The 17,787-nt window shown below is 39.1% G+C and overlaps 1 protein-coding gene across 5 annotated transcripts in view; it reads left to right on the top strand.

The window, feature by feature from the left end:
* cdh23 (cadherin-related 23) overlaps nt 1-17,787 on the top strand; it is a 172,218-nt gene that overhangs the window by 120,623 nt on the left and 33,808 nt on the right. For all 5 annotated transcript variants that reach the window (XR_013296236.1, XM_077582265.1, XM_077582262.1 and 2 more), the window contains exons 21-36: nt 1,203-1,310; nt 4,668-4,857; nt 5,073-5,218; nt 7,050-7,269; nt 7,587-7,739; nt 7,901-8,014; nt 9,293-9,441; nt 12,591-12,651; nt 12,720-12,868; nt 13,327-13,462; nt 14,906-15,294; nt 15,381-15,482; nt 16,263-16,412; nt 16,587-16,715; nt 17,074-17,202; nt 17,309-17,536. Coding sequence is in view for 4 of the 5 variants with exons in the window: in XM_077582265.1 (XP_077438391.1) it covers nt 1,203-1,310; nt 4,668-4,857; nt 5,073-5,218; nt 7,050-7,269; nt 7,587-7,739; nt 7,901-8,014; nt 9,293-9,441; nt 12,591-12,651; nt 12,720-12,868; nt 13,327-13,462; nt 14,906-15,294; nt 15,381-15,482; nt 16,263-16,412; nt 16,587-16,715; nt 17,074-17,202; nt 17,309-17,536 (2,553 nt within the window). In the remaining variant the exon portion in view is untranslated. The remainder of the gene's footprint in view (nt 1-1,202; nt 1,311-4,667; nt 4,858-5,072; nt 5,219-7,049; nt 7,270-7,586; nt 7,740-7,900; nt 8,015-9,292; nt 9,442-12,590; nt 12,652-12,719; nt 12,869-13,326; nt 13,463-14,905; nt 15,295-15,380; nt 15,483-16,262; nt 16,413-16,586; nt 16,716-17,073; nt 17,203-17,308; nt 17,537-17,787) is intronic.

The following is a 17,787-nucleotide window of genomic DNA, read 5'->3' as shown; positions in this document are numbered from 1 at the left end:
TCATGATTCACTGTAGGGATGATATTGGCCAGTGCCTGGATTTATTTAGCACAAAATAATAAAATCTTCGCCTCATCAGACCGTGGAATTTTGTTTCTCATGGTTTTTTGGGTGCTTTTGGGCAAAGGTGGACTGCAAGATGAATTCTTGCAGTATTTGTGAGTTCACAAACTCCGGAGAATACAACTTGTACCGAGCCCGTTGATTTCCACCGATGACCAATCACAGAGCGACATTGTGTTTGGGGCGTGATATGCAGCAGTGACGAAGCCAGTGCCGACGCCGGGGCAAGCAAACAAACCAAACATGAACGAATGGACGCTGCAATTAATTATGTTCTTGTAGAATTACTCACCGTTTCCTGTCGAACAGAGAGAGAGGCGCTTTGTGCATTTTTAGCTCGTTCGACGAAGACGACATTTTTTTTCTTTTCTTTTTTTCTTTTTTTTTTCCTGGAGAGCTCAGTATTGTTCATTCGGTAATTTACCGATTTGACATGTCATCATCATTGCTCTCGAAGACAAATTTTTCATCTGTGGCTGTGATTGGTCAAAACAAACGTGCACAATGCTGCATCGTCCAATCAGCTTGAAGTATTGTACAGAATGTCAAGCCTTTCCTGAGCAAATAACCGTAGAGCAGTCCCAGATTGATATTGTGGAGAACTCCCTTGAGTGAATCACAATATCCATCTGGCTATTGCCAGGTTAGGTGCCGTGGACTGCCATGTGCCTTCTCTCTGGCCACAGACAAGGAAGATTCTCCTGTTTTCACAAATGAACACTGGAGCTCTGACAGGGAGACCGTCAGGTTCTTGGCCACCTCCCTGACTAAGACCTCCCCTTCCTCCAATCACTCAATTTAGACAGGCAGCCAGCTCTTGGATAAGTCCTCGTTGTTCCAAACTTCTTCAGAATTGACCACAGGTGGACTCCAAGTAAGCTGTTGAAAGAGCTCAGGAGTGGTCATTGGGAACAGGATGCACCTGAGCTCAATAGTGAGCTTAATGACAATTCAAAAGCATTGTGATTTCTCAGTTTTGTTTTTATATGTAACAAAATTGTAATTGATAATTTAAAAAAAAACATCACACCATCTTTATGGGGTGTTGTATGTCGAAAATAAATTTAATCAAATTAATTTAATTCTTGATGATGAATTGGATTTATTTACCTCGATTTTATTGATCCCACTTTTTATAGGTCAACATTACCATTCTGGACATTAATGACAATGCACCCCAGTGGAAAGACGAGCCATACTATGCCAACGTGGTGGAGATGAGCCCACTCAACACAGACGTGATCTCTGTGAGTACACCACACACCCACCTTGACAACATTGTTTACTCATAGTTAATACAGTTATTGAACATTTATCCTTGCTGTTCATACTACACGTATGGTAAATGTTGTCAATGTTACCCAAATAATGACTGTAGCAGGAACACCACAAATTTTGAATGTTGCCATAAAAACCCCAGTCTGATACAATATTCAAAATTAACCTTATATGAAAATATTGCTATTTTTCTCTTGTTTTAATATTCCTGTGCTTTTAAATATTTTTTGGGTTCCTTTTAAGCCCTGCTTATTATTCAATCATCAGAATGCAACATCCATTTTGGAAGTGTTGTCTTTAGTACTGTGTTTGTCTTTTATTTAGTACAGGTAAGGTTTTTAATCTGAGAACATTTAAAGAGCATGACTTCAAAGAATACATCTGAATGTGCAGTCCATATATGACACATTATAGTGCTTCACTAGACTACATGGATAAATTGCACTCGCTGTGTAGGTCATCACAAAGTAAATGCTTGAATATTGCTCCCAAACTCTCTCATTGTCCTGCTGGTGTCTTTGGCTCCGTGCTGTTGGAAATTAAGCCCCGATCATTCATTAATTAAAGAGGCGTCGCTGAGTGTAATTAAGGGAGTCCGATTGCTAATTAAAATGTAGCCTGCAGTCATACACTTTGCAAATTATTCAGCTGCGAGGCAGAAAAGCGAGAGCCCGTCTTGCACAAAGACCAATCGTGAAATAGTGAGGAAAGACACAAATATTGACTTTTTAAAATGTTTGTCCTTTCACTTTTGTTCACTGTAGCCTAAGGCTGGGGAATATGGCCTTAAAACAAAAAATCTTCTTCTTTTTTTTTCTCTCACAAAAACACACTTCCCAATTTTAATCGATTTTCTCTCTCTTTCTCTCTCTCTCTCTCTCTCTCTCTCTCTCAATAATAATAATAATAATAATAATAATGCATTATTTTTATTATTAAAGTTAATAATAATAATAATAATAATCCTCTTATAAGAATGCCCCTTTAATCTAAACATGTGTAAACAGGAACCTTAAAATTTACATTTTCAACAATTAAACATAATAAAATTAACCATCAAACCATCCACTCTGTACCGTAAATGGCCCATTCTTGGTTGATGACTTTTTCGTGTGATAAGTTTTTTTTTTTGGGGGGGGGGGGGGGGTTATATAGTAAACAATGTTTGTTATTATTATTATTATTATTTTTATATTTTTAATATAGTTTAATTTTCCCATAATGTATTCTAACAGTGTGCTTATTTAAAGAGTAACTCAACGGGAAGTCAGACTGTTGCTCCCACCCCTCACTAAGATTTGAAATCGGCGCCCAAAGGGGGTGTTGCCTGGAGTTGCGAATGGGGAGAGAGTTGGGCGTGGTCTGGCTGTGATTGACAGCAGCAACTTGCTAAGAAGGCGTTTGAGGAGGCGTGTACGAGAATGAGCCGGTGGGTGGTGGGGGCGACGACGTCATGCGAAACGTGTGACGTTGTACATATCGTCTCGTGTAATGAGAGGACAAACAGACAAATTGTGTTTATCTCAGTGTTTAACCTTAAGATGGCACCAAACACACGGTTTTTGCATGCACTAAAATGTCAAAATAATGACCAAGACATGTAGACAGCATTTGTAGACACCGGTTTATACAGTTTATCGGGGTGGAAAAAATTTGATTTACTGTTGAGTTACCTTTTAACTCATTCACTGCCATTGACGGCTATAGGCGTAAAAAATTAATTTGAACTATTTCTATTCGTTTAAAATTGTTTCCACTTTTGTTAACAAAAGTATGAAAACACAGAAAAAATTTTTTATTGTACATTTAGAACAGATATTACATTTGTGATTAATTGTGAGTTAACTATTGAAGTCATGCGATTAATTACAACTAAAAAAAATTAATCACCTGACGCAATTTAAAAAAGAAAAGATTATTAAAAGTTAGGGGCGTCAGGCGATTAGAATTTTTAATCGTAATCAATCGCGTGACTTCACTAGTTAACTCACGATTTTTATAATTTTTATATCTGTTCTAAATGTACAATATTTTTTTCTAGGTTTTCATACTCTTGTTAATAAAAGTGGGAAAATGTTAAACTAATAGAAATAGTTCAAATTAATTTTGGACGTCTGTAGCCATCAATGGGAGTGAATGAGTTAAGAATAGCAATACAGGTTAAAAGTTTACACTCACCTGACTTTGCTGCTTTGAGTTCCCCCCAAAAGAGAGATTCATGGGATTTTATTGTTTATTTATTTATCTATTTTTTAGTGAACAAAACTAGCACAGAATAATAGGGTGGAATGTGGTATTGAGGACAATTATGTACATGAAAAATTAAGCACTGTTTCTTTCCAATGATACACATTTATATTTAGACCTTTTAATTCAACCTAACCAATAATGAGGGTGAATTTCTGCTTATTTACATTTAAATGGGAAATATGTCTCTTGAGAACTGGAACTTAAAAGGAACGTACAACATGGGCCAAAAAAACAAGTAAAATATTGAAAATCTTGTCATTCAAAGTCAAAAATGACCCAAAAACACTCAGTTTGCCTCCTCAAATGTCAACAATATTATATATATATATATATATTATTATTATTATTATTATTATTATTATTATTATTATATTATATTATAATATAATTACGTGAAAGTATACTGTGTCTTATTTTGCTTTTTAACAGTCCGTCAGTCACTTAATAAAGCTATTAGCTGAACATCTTCTCATGTGCTCTAGTGCTCTCTGCTAGAAATGATGATTCCAAGTGACCCCACCTGCACACCTCCTCGCCTTTGATAACATCACTCTACACTTTTCTTTTCACTTGCTTATCACTAGGCCTCCAATTTGCCTGCTTACCGTGTCGCCTTAATAATTAAATACCTGAAAAACCTTTGTTCCTCTAATGACCAATTAACCATTTTCCAGCGTTTTTAGTCAGCATATTGAATAATTGATCAGCTCTTTAAAATCCAGCAAATGTTTTAGCCGGGCTCCCCTTCCAATGCATTCATCACTGAGATCACCTTAAGAGACGTCACCATTTTTCTTATTAGCGAGTGCTGTGAGAGAACAGTCGCCAGTCAGTGTGTGTGTGTGTACTCTGAAGGTGAGGTGGAAAATGCAGTGCACTCACGTTATCATTCCTCCCCTCCTGTCATCTGCCAATTTCTGTCGTCTCCCCTATTAATTCCCACTTGTTAAGCACTCTTTTATTAAGACATGCCATTAAACCCGTGGAATATTACCCTTATGGTAAACCGTGTGAAGTAAAGCATGCCTCTTTTTATGGAGGCCAATCAAAGAAACATATGTGTCACTCTCCTGCAGGTGCTGGCGCTGGACCCTGACAACGGTGAGAATGGAACTGTGCTGTACAAAATCAGCACAGAAAACCCATTCTACACCATAAACAGCCACACTGGGAAGATCCGCACCAGTGGGGTAACCCTGGACAGGGAAAGCTCCGACCCCAGGGCCACAATGCTCATGAGAACCATCATCATCTCCGCTGTTGACCGTGAGTTGTGTTAGTTTGTTTGACTCATCTGTAAAGCCAGCGTCAGTGACTTTATGCCATACTGACTAGAGTGCTTTCAATTCTGGGTGATTAGTGTCTATTTTCAAGACTTAGTCCTTAAGTTTTATGTTGACCATGAAACGTTTTATTGCCCCCAATAAATTCCCTTGACCATGGAAATGTGTCTTTATATGTTTCTCTGGCGCCCTCTGTAGGTGGTGTGCCTCCCCTGCGAGCATCAGCGAGCGCAACAGTATTTGTCAACCTGCTTGATCTCAATGACAACGACCCAGCTTTTGTCAACCTCCCATTTGTGGCTGAAGTTCCAGAGGGACTCCCAATTGGTTCGTCAGTGTTTAAGGTACCATTTAGGCACAAACACAATTTGTGGAGACTTACTTGATTTAATCCACTGCTTCATACCACTAATAATTCCGTAACAGTTAAAGAAACTATCAACACTATAAAAAAAACTGTATCTATCTGACCCACATGCATCATCTATTTAATAACATGTCAAAAACATCAAACAATAATAATAAATAAATACATCATACTCACCAGATATGCTTATATGTGCGTGCAGATTGTTACAGACCTGCTTTGCTAGTCAAAGGGGTTGCAACAAGTTTTGCTCCGATCAACAAATCACAGGACGAAAAACTGCTGACGTCATGCCAGGAAAAACATAAAATATGATTGGTTAAAGAAACAGTCCCACTGCTCCTGAATGTCAAGTTCCATCAGTTATCACCACTGATTCCGATACGATCTGAAGGCATTGACATGGCAACAAGCTGAAATCTGATTGTGCAAAAAATATCTTAAATTCTCATGCAACGGAAGCAGTGCAAACAAGAGAAATGTTATGAAATGAAGAGAATAGAACAGTCTTCCTCCTCCAACACACCTGATTCAAATGGTCAGCTCATCAGCAAGTTCTGTAGAAGCCTGATAATGATCATTTTCATCATCATCGTCAGCGACAGCGACTCTCAAGGACCGGCGTTCCCTACACCTGAAAAAGACTGTTGGGAATACATTTACTACAATTTCATGGAACAAATGTAGAAATTTAGGTTGTTTGCTGGCGCTGACCACCACTGCTATTTCAGATAATTTAATGACAAACTTGTGAGACAAACATGAAGTAGTAATACATATATAATAGTGTAAAGTGTTTTAGCTAGGGATTATTTAATACCACTTTTTTTTTCAGACCGATACCAGTGCAACTACTCAACTCTTTAGTAGTCGATAAAACCGATACCAAGTACCGATACCACTATTAATTTTGATACATAAAACTTCCAATAAAGAAAAAATGACAGAATTTTAAAGAAAGACTTCTCTATCCTAATATACTAGTTTTTGTTAAAATTACATGAAATAAATGGCAATTTTCTATTTTTTTTCTATTTTATTTTGCCAATAACAGTATTGACCGTCATCTTTTGGTCACGAGTACCGATACCTTGCAATAAGGCCGGATATAGGCCCCTAGTATCAATACTCACCCATCCCTGTTTTTAGTTGCTTTATACTGACACATTTCTTATTGTGATTATACTTTGCAGTGGTGAACTTTGACACATTTTACTTAGACCTGTCTCAAATATGGTGGGTGAGGGCAAAATATAAAGTAAATACTTGGATAGTACCGTATTTTTCGCACTATAAAGTGCATCGGATTATAAGGCGCACCTTCAATGAATGGCCTATCTAAAAACTTTTTCCATATATAAGGCGCACCTAAGGCACATCGAATAGAAGCTACTGTAGTGGCTGGGGTTGCATTGCCTACGTAACCAATATTGATCCGCATATAAGGCGCATCGGATTATAAGGCGCACTGCCGGTTTTTGAGAAAATTAAAGGCTTTTAGGTGCGCCTTATAGTGCAGAAAATACGGTACTTACTTTTCTGACTGGTGAATGTGACTCATTGTAAAGCACTTTGAGCACCATATAGTGTACAGATGCTATACAAGCTCAGCCCATTTACCAAAAACTGTGTATCATCAACTTCCTCACAGCAGAAGGCAAAAGGGAAAAACAGTCAATATTTTTTCAGCTCCTCTATGTGTAATGGTAATATTGCTTATTGTGTTTGTCCACACAGAATTAACTCTTTGTTTCTGTCCATTATTAATTGCCCTCAAGTCTATCTCTCCCTGATTGTCCGTCTTTTAGGTTCAGGTGGAGGACCCGGATGAAGATAAGAATGGTTTGATCACTATGGCATTGCAGATGGGTATGCCTCGCTTGGACTTTTACCTGAACACTTCCACTGGCATTCTCACCTCATCTGCACTGCTTGATCGGGAGCAGATTGGAGAATACCATTTGAGGATTATAGCATTCGATGCAGGAAAGTTCCCTCGCACTTCCACTTCAACTCTCACTGTCACTGGTGAGTTATCTAAATGTGTCTGATAATGAGAATTTCACTTGATTTCCCTTACTCTGTTGAGAGTATCCCACAAATTAAACTGTTGAAGCATTTTATGAGTAAATTCTCACAATCATTTGGGGGTTTGCCTCCTTTAGTCTCACTTCTGTGGGTGAGATGCTACCACCTGCTGGTGGCACTTTATAATTCTAAACGTGACACTGTGAGGAATGACAAAATATCAATAGTCACGCAACATGATGAACTCACAGCTTTAAAATTGAAATGAACTCATTTGCTTTGTGTAGCTTACTAATTTCTGTGTATGTGTGTATCAGTTCTGGATGTCAATGACGAGACACCCACCTTCAACCCTCGTGTGTACAATGTGTCCCTGAAGGAGAGCGTCCCGAGAGATCACATTGTAGCACGCCTCATCTGCTCGGACAATGACGCTGGCCTCAATGCTGAACTTAGCTACTTCATCACAGGTTAGAGGTCGCACCGGAACAGGTTTTTAGGTTCTATGCAGCAATATGGCAACTCATTTCATGATTACGTTTATTATAGTAAATGCAGTTAAAGTACCATTTTTGAAAATTTATGTTGGTGGATGTGGATGTTTAAGTTATTGACATGTTTATATTTGTAGGTGGTAACCAGGATGGTAAATTCAGCGTCGGCTTCAGAGACGGTATTGTTCGGACAGTGGTTGGCCTCGACAGAGAAACCCAGGCAGCGTACACAATGATCATAGAAGCGATAGGTGTGTCACATCATATGATAATGAAGCTGTCTCAAAATTTTGCTCAACTTTTTTTGTTGTTTGACAAGAAAAAACTGAGGTTTTCCTCTTTTGGAAACCATTGAGTCAGAATGGTTTACCTGCTGAGGGGGCGGTGACTTAAAAGGACTGAGAAACAACAACATGAAGACAGAATGCAAAACTTCTGTCCTATGTCACAAAGACTCTATTGAGATGATAGTGTTTTTAAAAAAAAAAGAAGTGTTTTTTCAAGTTTTGTTTTTGAAGGTTATAGATGCGAGTCTCAATTAACTATTCAATACAAAACGTAATAAGATAAAAGAGCACACAATATAACCCGGAGCAATTAAGGATCAATACTAATCTGACAGTATTAACGATAACTTAAAATATGTCAATAAAAAACATCACTTATGCTAAAAATGAAATCGTGTGCAGATCGCTATAGACATGTTTTGCCGGCTGACCAACCAATCAGCGTGAGAAAATGCTGTTGTAATTGTGGGCCAGGTAGCTGGCCCTCTGAAGCAAATTTGAAATCTGATTGGTTAAAGAAAATGATATTACTGCTAATATAATTTAATATAGTTGAGTGGTCAGTACTGTTCTCTCGGCGCAGTGTGCAACACAAAACTATACAGAAAAGTGTGACTTGAGTTTCCCCATGTGGGATTATAGTAAGTGTAATAAATATATTTTATTATTTAACATAATTATGATTGGCCTAATTGCATATACCTACGTAGATACCTTATGCCTCTTATACTATACTGTATGCATTAATTGTTTCATTTTGATTGCTCCATTATTGCAAGGCTAGTTTCATTCAAGTACATGTGCACACTAGAAGAAATTATAATGCTTTTTGGTCACAGTACTGTATTAAACTGTATTCATTTTCTTACACTTATCCAGACTTACATATTCTAATTTTATTTTTTAAATGAACAATTTAAAGTTTCAGGTCAAGCAGCTGAAGACGTGTTGTACTGACCAATGTTAACAAAATTGGAAAATCAAAACGCTTAACAAAATTTAGGGTTTTCATCACTCAGAGTTTTCTGGAAGTTTAGTAGGTTGTTGATTGGTGCCCCCCAAAAAATAAAAAAATTAAGCATATATGATTTTGTCATCATTTCTTAATACCGCTTTTATATAGGATCTCATCCGAATGTACTTAATGTTATGCATGCTAACAAAATTTGCTACATTATGAATAAAGTGGTGCTATTTGCAATCGTAGACTATTTGTGTAAATGGTTCTGTCTGTGCTCACAGACAATGGTCCAGCGGGCAGCAGGAAGACAGGCACAGCCACTGTGTTTGTTGAAGTTCAGGATGTTAATGACAACAAACCCATCTTCCTCCAAAGCAGCTACGAGACCAGCATACTGGAGACTGCGCCGAAGGGAGCCAGCATCCTCCAGGTCAAAACACACTACGACTTCCATAGTCAGAATTGTGGAAAACAACTTTATTGTCCATTGCAACAATACCAAACAAAAACAAAAATACTGGATTTGAGTTGCGTTTGACTTTTCGTTATTGGTTACTGTACATTTCAAGTGGAATTATTATTAGTCCTTGGCTAGTTGTCTTGCTAGATCTCAGTGACATAGTCATACAGACAAGGCGTAGTAATGTGCAGCTCCGTGTTGACCCCCGGCGGCGCTGTCCGTATGCCTGGAGAATGGGAAGCGCGTGTGTTCACATGCTCATGTGGCCTCCGATGAGGGGGTCTTCTGAAAGACAGGTTGTAGGAGCGTCGATAGGAACCCAGCCTCTTCCACACTTTGAGCTGTGGTTCACTAGATTGACTTCTTCCATGTTTCAGAGTCTCTCCTGAGCCACAGCTCGCCTCACACTCCCCGTCTTGTTCAGAGCGTCGACACATTGCCAGGAAGATCGCTAACCCTGCCAGCAGCAGTGATAAGCCCAGCACTACTATAATAGTGAATTCTGGGTCATGGTTGTCTAAAGAATACGAGGAGGTGGTGGGGGTGCTAGTGGTGCTTGACACATTGAACACCGTGTTTTCTGTAGAGGAGCTAAGGGTTCCCAGGTCACTGGTGTTCATGTTGCAGTTGACCTGGTTAAAAACAAAAAAGCACAGTGAGATTTTCAACTGTGTTGTTAAAATGTGTCGCAATATTTCAAGTGTCAGCTCTCTATATGCAATGTTTTGCCTCATCAGCTATGGTGAACCAAGCTGAGTTGGTTTATTTGTATGCATGTTTTGATTTGATTGGGATCATACACTCAAGGGCTTTTCTCCATATGCAGACACATGCACAAATAAACGATTAAAGCTTGCAAAGATATGCAGATTTGGCAAATGTTTGGCATTTACAGTAATAATCAAGGCTAGAAAGCAGCCATTGCTTGACAAGAGTTCCTCAGTGCAAAACAAATTGGGTTTATTAAAAAGGCACTTGTAAAATGCAAGGCATCCACCTCTTCTAAACGTAGGTCTCCAATTATCCCCCTTTCTTTCTCCGCGCCCCCATCTTCAGCATTGTAACATTTGTAAATGTCATCATCTTTAATGCAGCGGAGACAAAGCGTAGCTTATCGGTTTAACGGAAACACAGTGGGATGTGAAATTATTTTCCAGACTAAATGCCAGGAAAGCTGCGAGATAGGCCAGTGGAGCAAGAGGCTTGTTAAAGAGTCCCTTCGTTAGTCTGTGACATGCAGACACAAACTATACAAAGTTGTTGACATGCTCCATGTCGGAGTTTTCACTCACTTTTGCTACAATGTTACAGTTGCACCTACTGAGTAATTGATTATTTATTTTTTTCAATAGCATATTTGCTTCAGAATGTGGTAATTCTAACGCCTCTTAATTGCTCTTTTGGTTATCTAGTTATCTATCTATCTATCTGGATAGCAAGCTAGCTGGACAGTTAGTGAGCTACAGTGTCTATATGTCACGCTCATAAAATTTCTGTTCTACATGTGTAAAAAAATTACATTTTCTTTTTTTAACACACAGTAATTATTAACTTTATATTCAAACAAACACATTTTAAAATATATACAGTATTACTCACAGCCTCACTTTACTCTTTAGAACCGCACCTGTCTAGCTAGCTCGCTAGCTAGTTAGCTATCTACAGTACGTTTATCTGTATGTCTGTCTTGAGTGCTCACTGTCTCATGTAAATATATTTTACGTGTGTAAAAATGTAACTTTTCTTTTTCTTTTTTAAATAACATACAGTAATTACATCCAGTAGATTCAAACAAAACTTTTTTTTTTAAATGCAGTACTGACAGCCTTACTTTACTCTTTAGAATACCACATGTCTAGCTAACTCTTTATATATCTACAGTACTGTATCTTTGTATGTCAATCTGTGTGGGTGGTCACTGGTCAGTGTGTAAATATGTAACATTTCCTTTTTTTTAACGTATAGTAATTATACATAGTATATTCATTCACAACAAATTAAAAAAATATATATATATACTACTCACAGCCCCAATTTACTGTTTAGAACAGCGCCAACTCCTGTAACTGAGGTCGGATCTGTTCCTTGGCTCCACGCACTTGTTTTTCCCCACTAAAATTGTTCCTTTCCCAGAGACGAGAGGGGAAATACTGGGGGGTACGAAGAGGGGAGCAGTGGTGGAACGGGGTGAAACGTGGGTAATGGCGTCAAAGAGCAAACATCTCACTTCTGTTTCTTTCCCAGCAAAGCGAGTACTCTTCCTCCAGCTGAGCCATAGTGAGACTTAGTGGTTAACCATTGTTTGCGCACATGCAACACATGCCTTTACACTTGCAACATCTGGCTCTTCAATATACTTACTTAAGTTTATGCACCCCCTTTTATGGCGTAAGTGGTGCAGTCCGCTGTGTAGTAACCTATTCATCACTCACCAAACTGACCCCCCAGAGTCTTTTTTTCTCCTTTCTACCCCTCCTTCTCCTTCTCTTTCTCCTCTCTTCTCCACTTCTCTTTATAAAGCTAATGACACTGAAGTTGGGCCCCTCTTCAGTGAGAGAGAGCAAAGAAGGACAGAGAGAGGGAGGGAGGGAGAGAGAGAGAGAGCGTTTTTGTGTGTGTCTGTGCGCACACATGCATACCTGAGCAAATATGCTTGACTGTGTGTCGTAATGCAATTTAAAATGCACTTTGTGAGCACCGCTGTGGGTTTTGACACATCCACAGAGGAGCACAGTGAGCCATGAAGTCAGCTTCATCCAGTGCCAGCAGATCTCTAGATTCAGAAGTCAGTCTCATGACATGGTCCATTCAAGCGTGCGCCACTTTTTATCAGCGTATGCTCCACGGAGCCATGCTGTCTGTGCTCGACTTCTTGCTGCTTCTGGACGTCTGCCTGCCACACAGAGAGTGAGAGATGCTTTCTCCATGCCGAGCTGTGTGGGCTTGTTACTGCTTGTTGTTGTGGTAACAAGACGCTGGGTTCTGCACACAAGATGTCAACAGTTTTCCAAAACACATTTATACATTAAGTTATATGACATTTACAGAGATATGTGGATATATTTGGATTAGTCCCTAAAGTTGTCTGTCTACTTTAATTTTCATGTGTGCTTGTTTAGGTACAAACTACGGATGCAGACCAAGGGGAGAACGGCCTCGTCCTCTATAGAATTATCACTGGTATGAATGTTACTGCATTTCTTCCTTTCAGACATCTTCCCTTATCATGCTAATGTGTTTTCATGCAGGTAACAGTAACAACCTGTTCAGCATTGACAAGCAAACAGGGCTGCTGACCAGAGGCATCCGTGCGTTGGACAGAGAGACGAGCAGCTCTCACTTGTTAGAAGTGGAAGCCTACAACAGTGACGAGGGAAGCATGAGGAGCAATGTGAGGGTGAGCAGACGAAAAGGGTGTCAGATGGATGCTTGCGCTTCAACATAGCATCATGGAGACTCTGACAACTGGATAATTGTAGCACAAATTAGTTGAACTATTATGGAATCATATATCGTTTGAATGTTTAGATTTGGAGAAAAAGGAGAAAATATATGTGTATATATATATATATTTAAAAAATTATATTATTTATATATATATTTTTATATATGTATTTTAAAAAAAAATCAAACTACCACCCTTTTGGCTAAAAAAAGCAAAAAAGTTGAAGTCAGTGACAATGTTATAGAGCAACTACAGAACCCCACACAAGAGATGTCAGTTGAAACAAAAGAGAGATTTCTAAATCTTCTTCAAGACGGTAAAACATCACCGAATGTTCCAAAACAAGTTTTGAATGTATCGTGCGAAAAATTTTCAAGGTAACCAGTTTTGATTTGTCTAAACTCATACAGGTGATAGTATATGTGGAAGATACCAATGATGAGGTGCCAGTGTTCACCCAGCAACAATACAACCGTCTTGGCCTGAGAGAGACTGCTGGTGTTGGCACATCGGTGATAGTGGTTCGTGCCACAGACCCAGACACGGGTGAGTTCAGTGAGAAGTAAGAGGAGGAACTGCATCTTATTAGTTTTATTACTTGATTTTATTAGTTTTATATTGCTGTGCTGAGGGGGGGAAATGAATGATGATCCCTGTGAAGTGTTGAATCTCCTCTTCTCCATTTTTTTTTCTTTTCCAATGTTGTATCTATTCTGATGTCTCTAAAGAGTTTTATTGGTTGTTTTTGAAAGATTTGATTTACTGATAAAAATGAAACCTACATAGCATTTATTTTGACATTTGACATTGGAACTGTGTAACACAATGCTTCCTCTGTTCGCTTCCCATTTTGTAATGTACTGTACTTCTGTGATTAATTTGTTGTTCCTTAGATAATGACATTTTGTGTACTGTTTTGACCCTTGAACTACTACATTGAGGAGGCAGGTTGGCATCAATAGTACAGGAGTGGAGCTATTTGGTGGCCATGACCACTCCCGCTCACCCACATCTAGGGGAAAATTTTGATACCTGTGACTTTGCTGATATTTTCACATTAATGCTGTATTTTTATATTCATATTAGCTGTATATTTAACTCTTTTACTGCCACACGTTATCACAAAAAAAAAAAACAGTGCCAGCTGATTTTGAGTATTTTAACTCATTTTTTCAAGGCAAACAGAATATTGTGTGCTATGACTACATGAAAGATCGCATTCCATTCTTTCATTAGAATAAAAAAGTATGTTTCTTCCTTATTCCGTTCTTTAGTAATCACCATTTGAAAATAGGTAATTTCAGTGACATTGAAAACATAAGGATAAAACAAGCTTTTTGTGAAAAGATAAATTTTTTGCACAACAGTTTAGTCACTCTCTGTGAATTTGATTTAATGTGACAAAGGCTTTGATCATTCACGTCATCCTTGAAAACTTTCTATTTCATCAGATTTGTCATGTTTCATTGTAATTTCATATTACCGGGAGCCATTGCTGCCATCTGATGGCCATAGTTAGTGGCTGTTTTTGATTTCACAAGCCCATTGAGTAGGCAGCGTTGCACAACACGTTGCAATGCCCGTTGAGAAAAAAAAACTTAGTAAACGTCCATTAACGTTTTTGGCGGTATTCATTGGGATTTTAGTATACGACGTTCAACGTTTTAGGCGGTAAAAGAGTTGAAGATCAAATTTACAATTAATCTGAATGCAAACTCTTTTAGAATCTGTCTTTAGTAAAGTATATTTGATTGCTATAGTCAACGTCTATCAAAAATCGTTACGATGGTCGAGAAGTCATGTCTTTGGTCATACCAACTTCAGTCATGGTTTCACAAAATAAAATGCACACACATACCAGTCTAGCCCAACCTATTCTTAATACAAGCAGGAACCAACCTAAGCACAAAACAATTTTTAGAAATGTGAAAAATTACAATATTTTTGTGTTATTGTGGTTTTTAGATATGTGTTTTTCTTTTTGGCCAGGTGATGGTGGAGCAGTAGCTTATGCCATTGTGTCCGGCTCGGATCACAAGTTTGAAGTGGACGAGAGCACCGGCCTGGTGACCACAGTGGACTACCTGGACTTTGAGACGAAGACCACCTATCTGATGAACATCTCAGCTACTGACCAGGCCCCACCTTTCCACCAAGGCTTCTGCACGGTTTACGTCACTCTACTAAACGAACTCGATGAGGCGGTGGCCTTCTTCTCAGCCAGTTATGAGGCGTCCCTACGTGAGAATATTGCCACGGGGACAGAGGTGGTTCAAGTGCAGGCCCAGTCTGCTGACAACTTGAACCAACTGACTTATAGATTCGATCCTGATACATCACCTGCGGCCCTGGCCCTCTTCAAGATCGACAGTGTCACGGTGAGAACAAAAATAAGGTGGCTCTGTTTTCTTTTATTGCTCAAAGTATGCACGAATGGTGAGATACATTTATGATGATGTTTTAGGGCCGAATCACAGTTACAGGCCTGCTTGACAGAGAGAAGGGTGACATGTACACCCTGACTGTTGTCGCTGATGATGGAGGACCAAAAAAAGATTCAACTGTGGTATGGATATTGATCTCCATTTTACTGGCAAATGTTAATTAGACAGTTTATAGTATATACTGCCATCTAGTGGTGAACTAGCAATTAATTAATTTTAAAAAAACAACTATTTATTTAAATATAATGTGTTTCGCCACCATCTTTCTGCTACGGATACTTGAAGGAGAAGAACTTCACGAACATAGTTGCCTGTGGTGGTGCTAGCAGCTAGCCAATGGGTCGACCGCCGCATACCCTGAGGCTTGTAGGTGGTCATCACTGAGTTCCATGATTCAGGCTCCCACCGCTTGTCTCCCTCTACTTGGCTCTCGCCAGAAGCTCTTGTTAGCCGCTCCGGCTAGTTCTTGTTAGCCGCTCTTGTTAGCAACTCCAGCTAGTTCTTGTTAGCCGCTCTTGTTAGCAACTCCAGCTCGCTCGCTCACTCCAAATGATAATTGTTAGTAATTTGTGGTAGGCTTGCAAAGTTGCTTTAAAATCATTGTATTATTTTAGTTCACCACTAGATGGCACTAAATCCTACATACTATCCCTTTAAGCTTATCGTATTGTCATATTTTATAATGTTTTTGTCTATACAGTGAATGGTTAATGAAGCCATATTTAATCTGTTGCTATGGAAAACTTAATGACATCCTTTTTTGTATTATTTGCATCTCTTATTGGAACAACAGAAGGTAAGCTCTTGTGGTCATCTGGAGCATTGAGAACTTATGTTCAACTCAACTGTGGGTTTCATCAAAAGTGTCAAACTATATATCATCTGACTTGGTCTCTTGACAGGTGTCGATCACCATACTGGATGAGAATGACAACAGTCCAGAGTTTGACATCACATCCGATACTTCAGTGGACATTCTGGAAAACACGGCCATGGGAAAGAAAGTGGCTGTAGTTCTCGGACGAGATCGAGATGCAGGACTGAATGGACGGGTAAGAGAGAGAGTGAAAACCGTGTGATCCCCTTCGATCTGATTGATTGCCGTTTCATAACATGTACTGACTGTGTGACTACACTAACAAGATGAGCTGAGGGACATTTTCATTCATTTGTCTCTCGCCCTTTCTATTTGTCTCTCCCTTTTATCACTCCTCATGCCGTCTTAGGTGAACTTTACTTTAGTCGCAGGCAATATGGAAGATGTGTTTAAGATCAAGACAGTGAACCACACCTATGGGGAGGTGTATGTCAATGCTGCTCTAGACAGAGAGTCTGTGGATCGCTACTTACTCAAGGTGAGAAATGAATGCATGTGATTTGTGGTATCATTTGCTGCAAAATATATTATGTGGTACCTTGACTTAACTTTGAAAACGACCACTATTACTGCAATTAAGTTGTGCTGGTCTTCCTCCTGTTTCATCACAAATCTACTTGTAGCGTGTGCATGTATAGTATGAAATATACTGCCCCCTAGAGGCCAATGTGCCCATACCAGCACACTGGAACAGACTAATATTTTCCTTCATTTCAATAGGGAAATAAGTCAAGGTATTATACTTTCTTTTCCCATTATAAAATCACAGACAATCACATTGTTTGGTGTGTACAAATAAATAATAGCTCAGATTTAGGTGCATGTGTATGTTGCAGGTGCGCGCCACAGACAATGGGTCACCTCCCCGACACACAGACCACTCCCTCACCATCAATATCCTCGATGTCAATGATAATGCACCTATTGTTGAGAGTCCAAGGGGCTACAATGTCAGCATAAGTGAGGTGGGGCAGAAACACAGAGCATGTCCACACTTGCACTTTTCGATTCAAATGTTCCTTATTTTGTCAGCGGAAATTGGAATGGATGATTTCATGGTTTTAAATGTAGAATGTTGGAGGAGGCACATCGGTCCTGCGCGTGATGGCGACGGACTGGGACACGGGTCCTAACGCCATGCTGTTTTATTACATCACGGCCGGAAACCAAGACCTGATCTTCCGCATGGACCGCATGACAGGAGAGATGGTGACACGGCCCGCCCCTCCTGATCGAGAGCGCCAGCAGGAGTACAAACTCATTGTGACTGTGGAGGATGATGGCACACCTCCTCTGTCGGTAAGGATAATAAACGCACAAATTAAGTGGCAGCTTAATGTTTGACTGCAATGAACGGTCATTGTATTCAATTTAGACTACTAGAGAATCAAAAATAAATGAACACTTCAATCCATACCCTGTCAGAAAAAAAAGGTTACTGCAGAGGTTCAGTTTTGTTCTCTTTTTTTTTATGACAAACAAGTGTGAATGTCTTCCTAAAGAGTCCACTTTTGTACAGAATGCAATTTAAAGAAACAAGCAGTAGTAAT

This window comes from Vanacampus margaritifer, chromosome 12 (genome assembly GCF_051991255.1).
Source record: "Vanacampus margaritifer isolate UIUO_Vmar chromosome 12, RoL_Vmar_1.0, whole genome shotgun sequence".
Lineage (NCBI taxonomy): Eukaryota > Metazoa > Chordata > Actinopteri > Syngnathiformes > Syngnathidae > Vanacampus > Vanacampus margaritifer.
The sequence above is the reverse complement of the archived record's forward strand: the minus strand, read 5'-3'. Positions and strand labels throughout refer to the sequence as shown.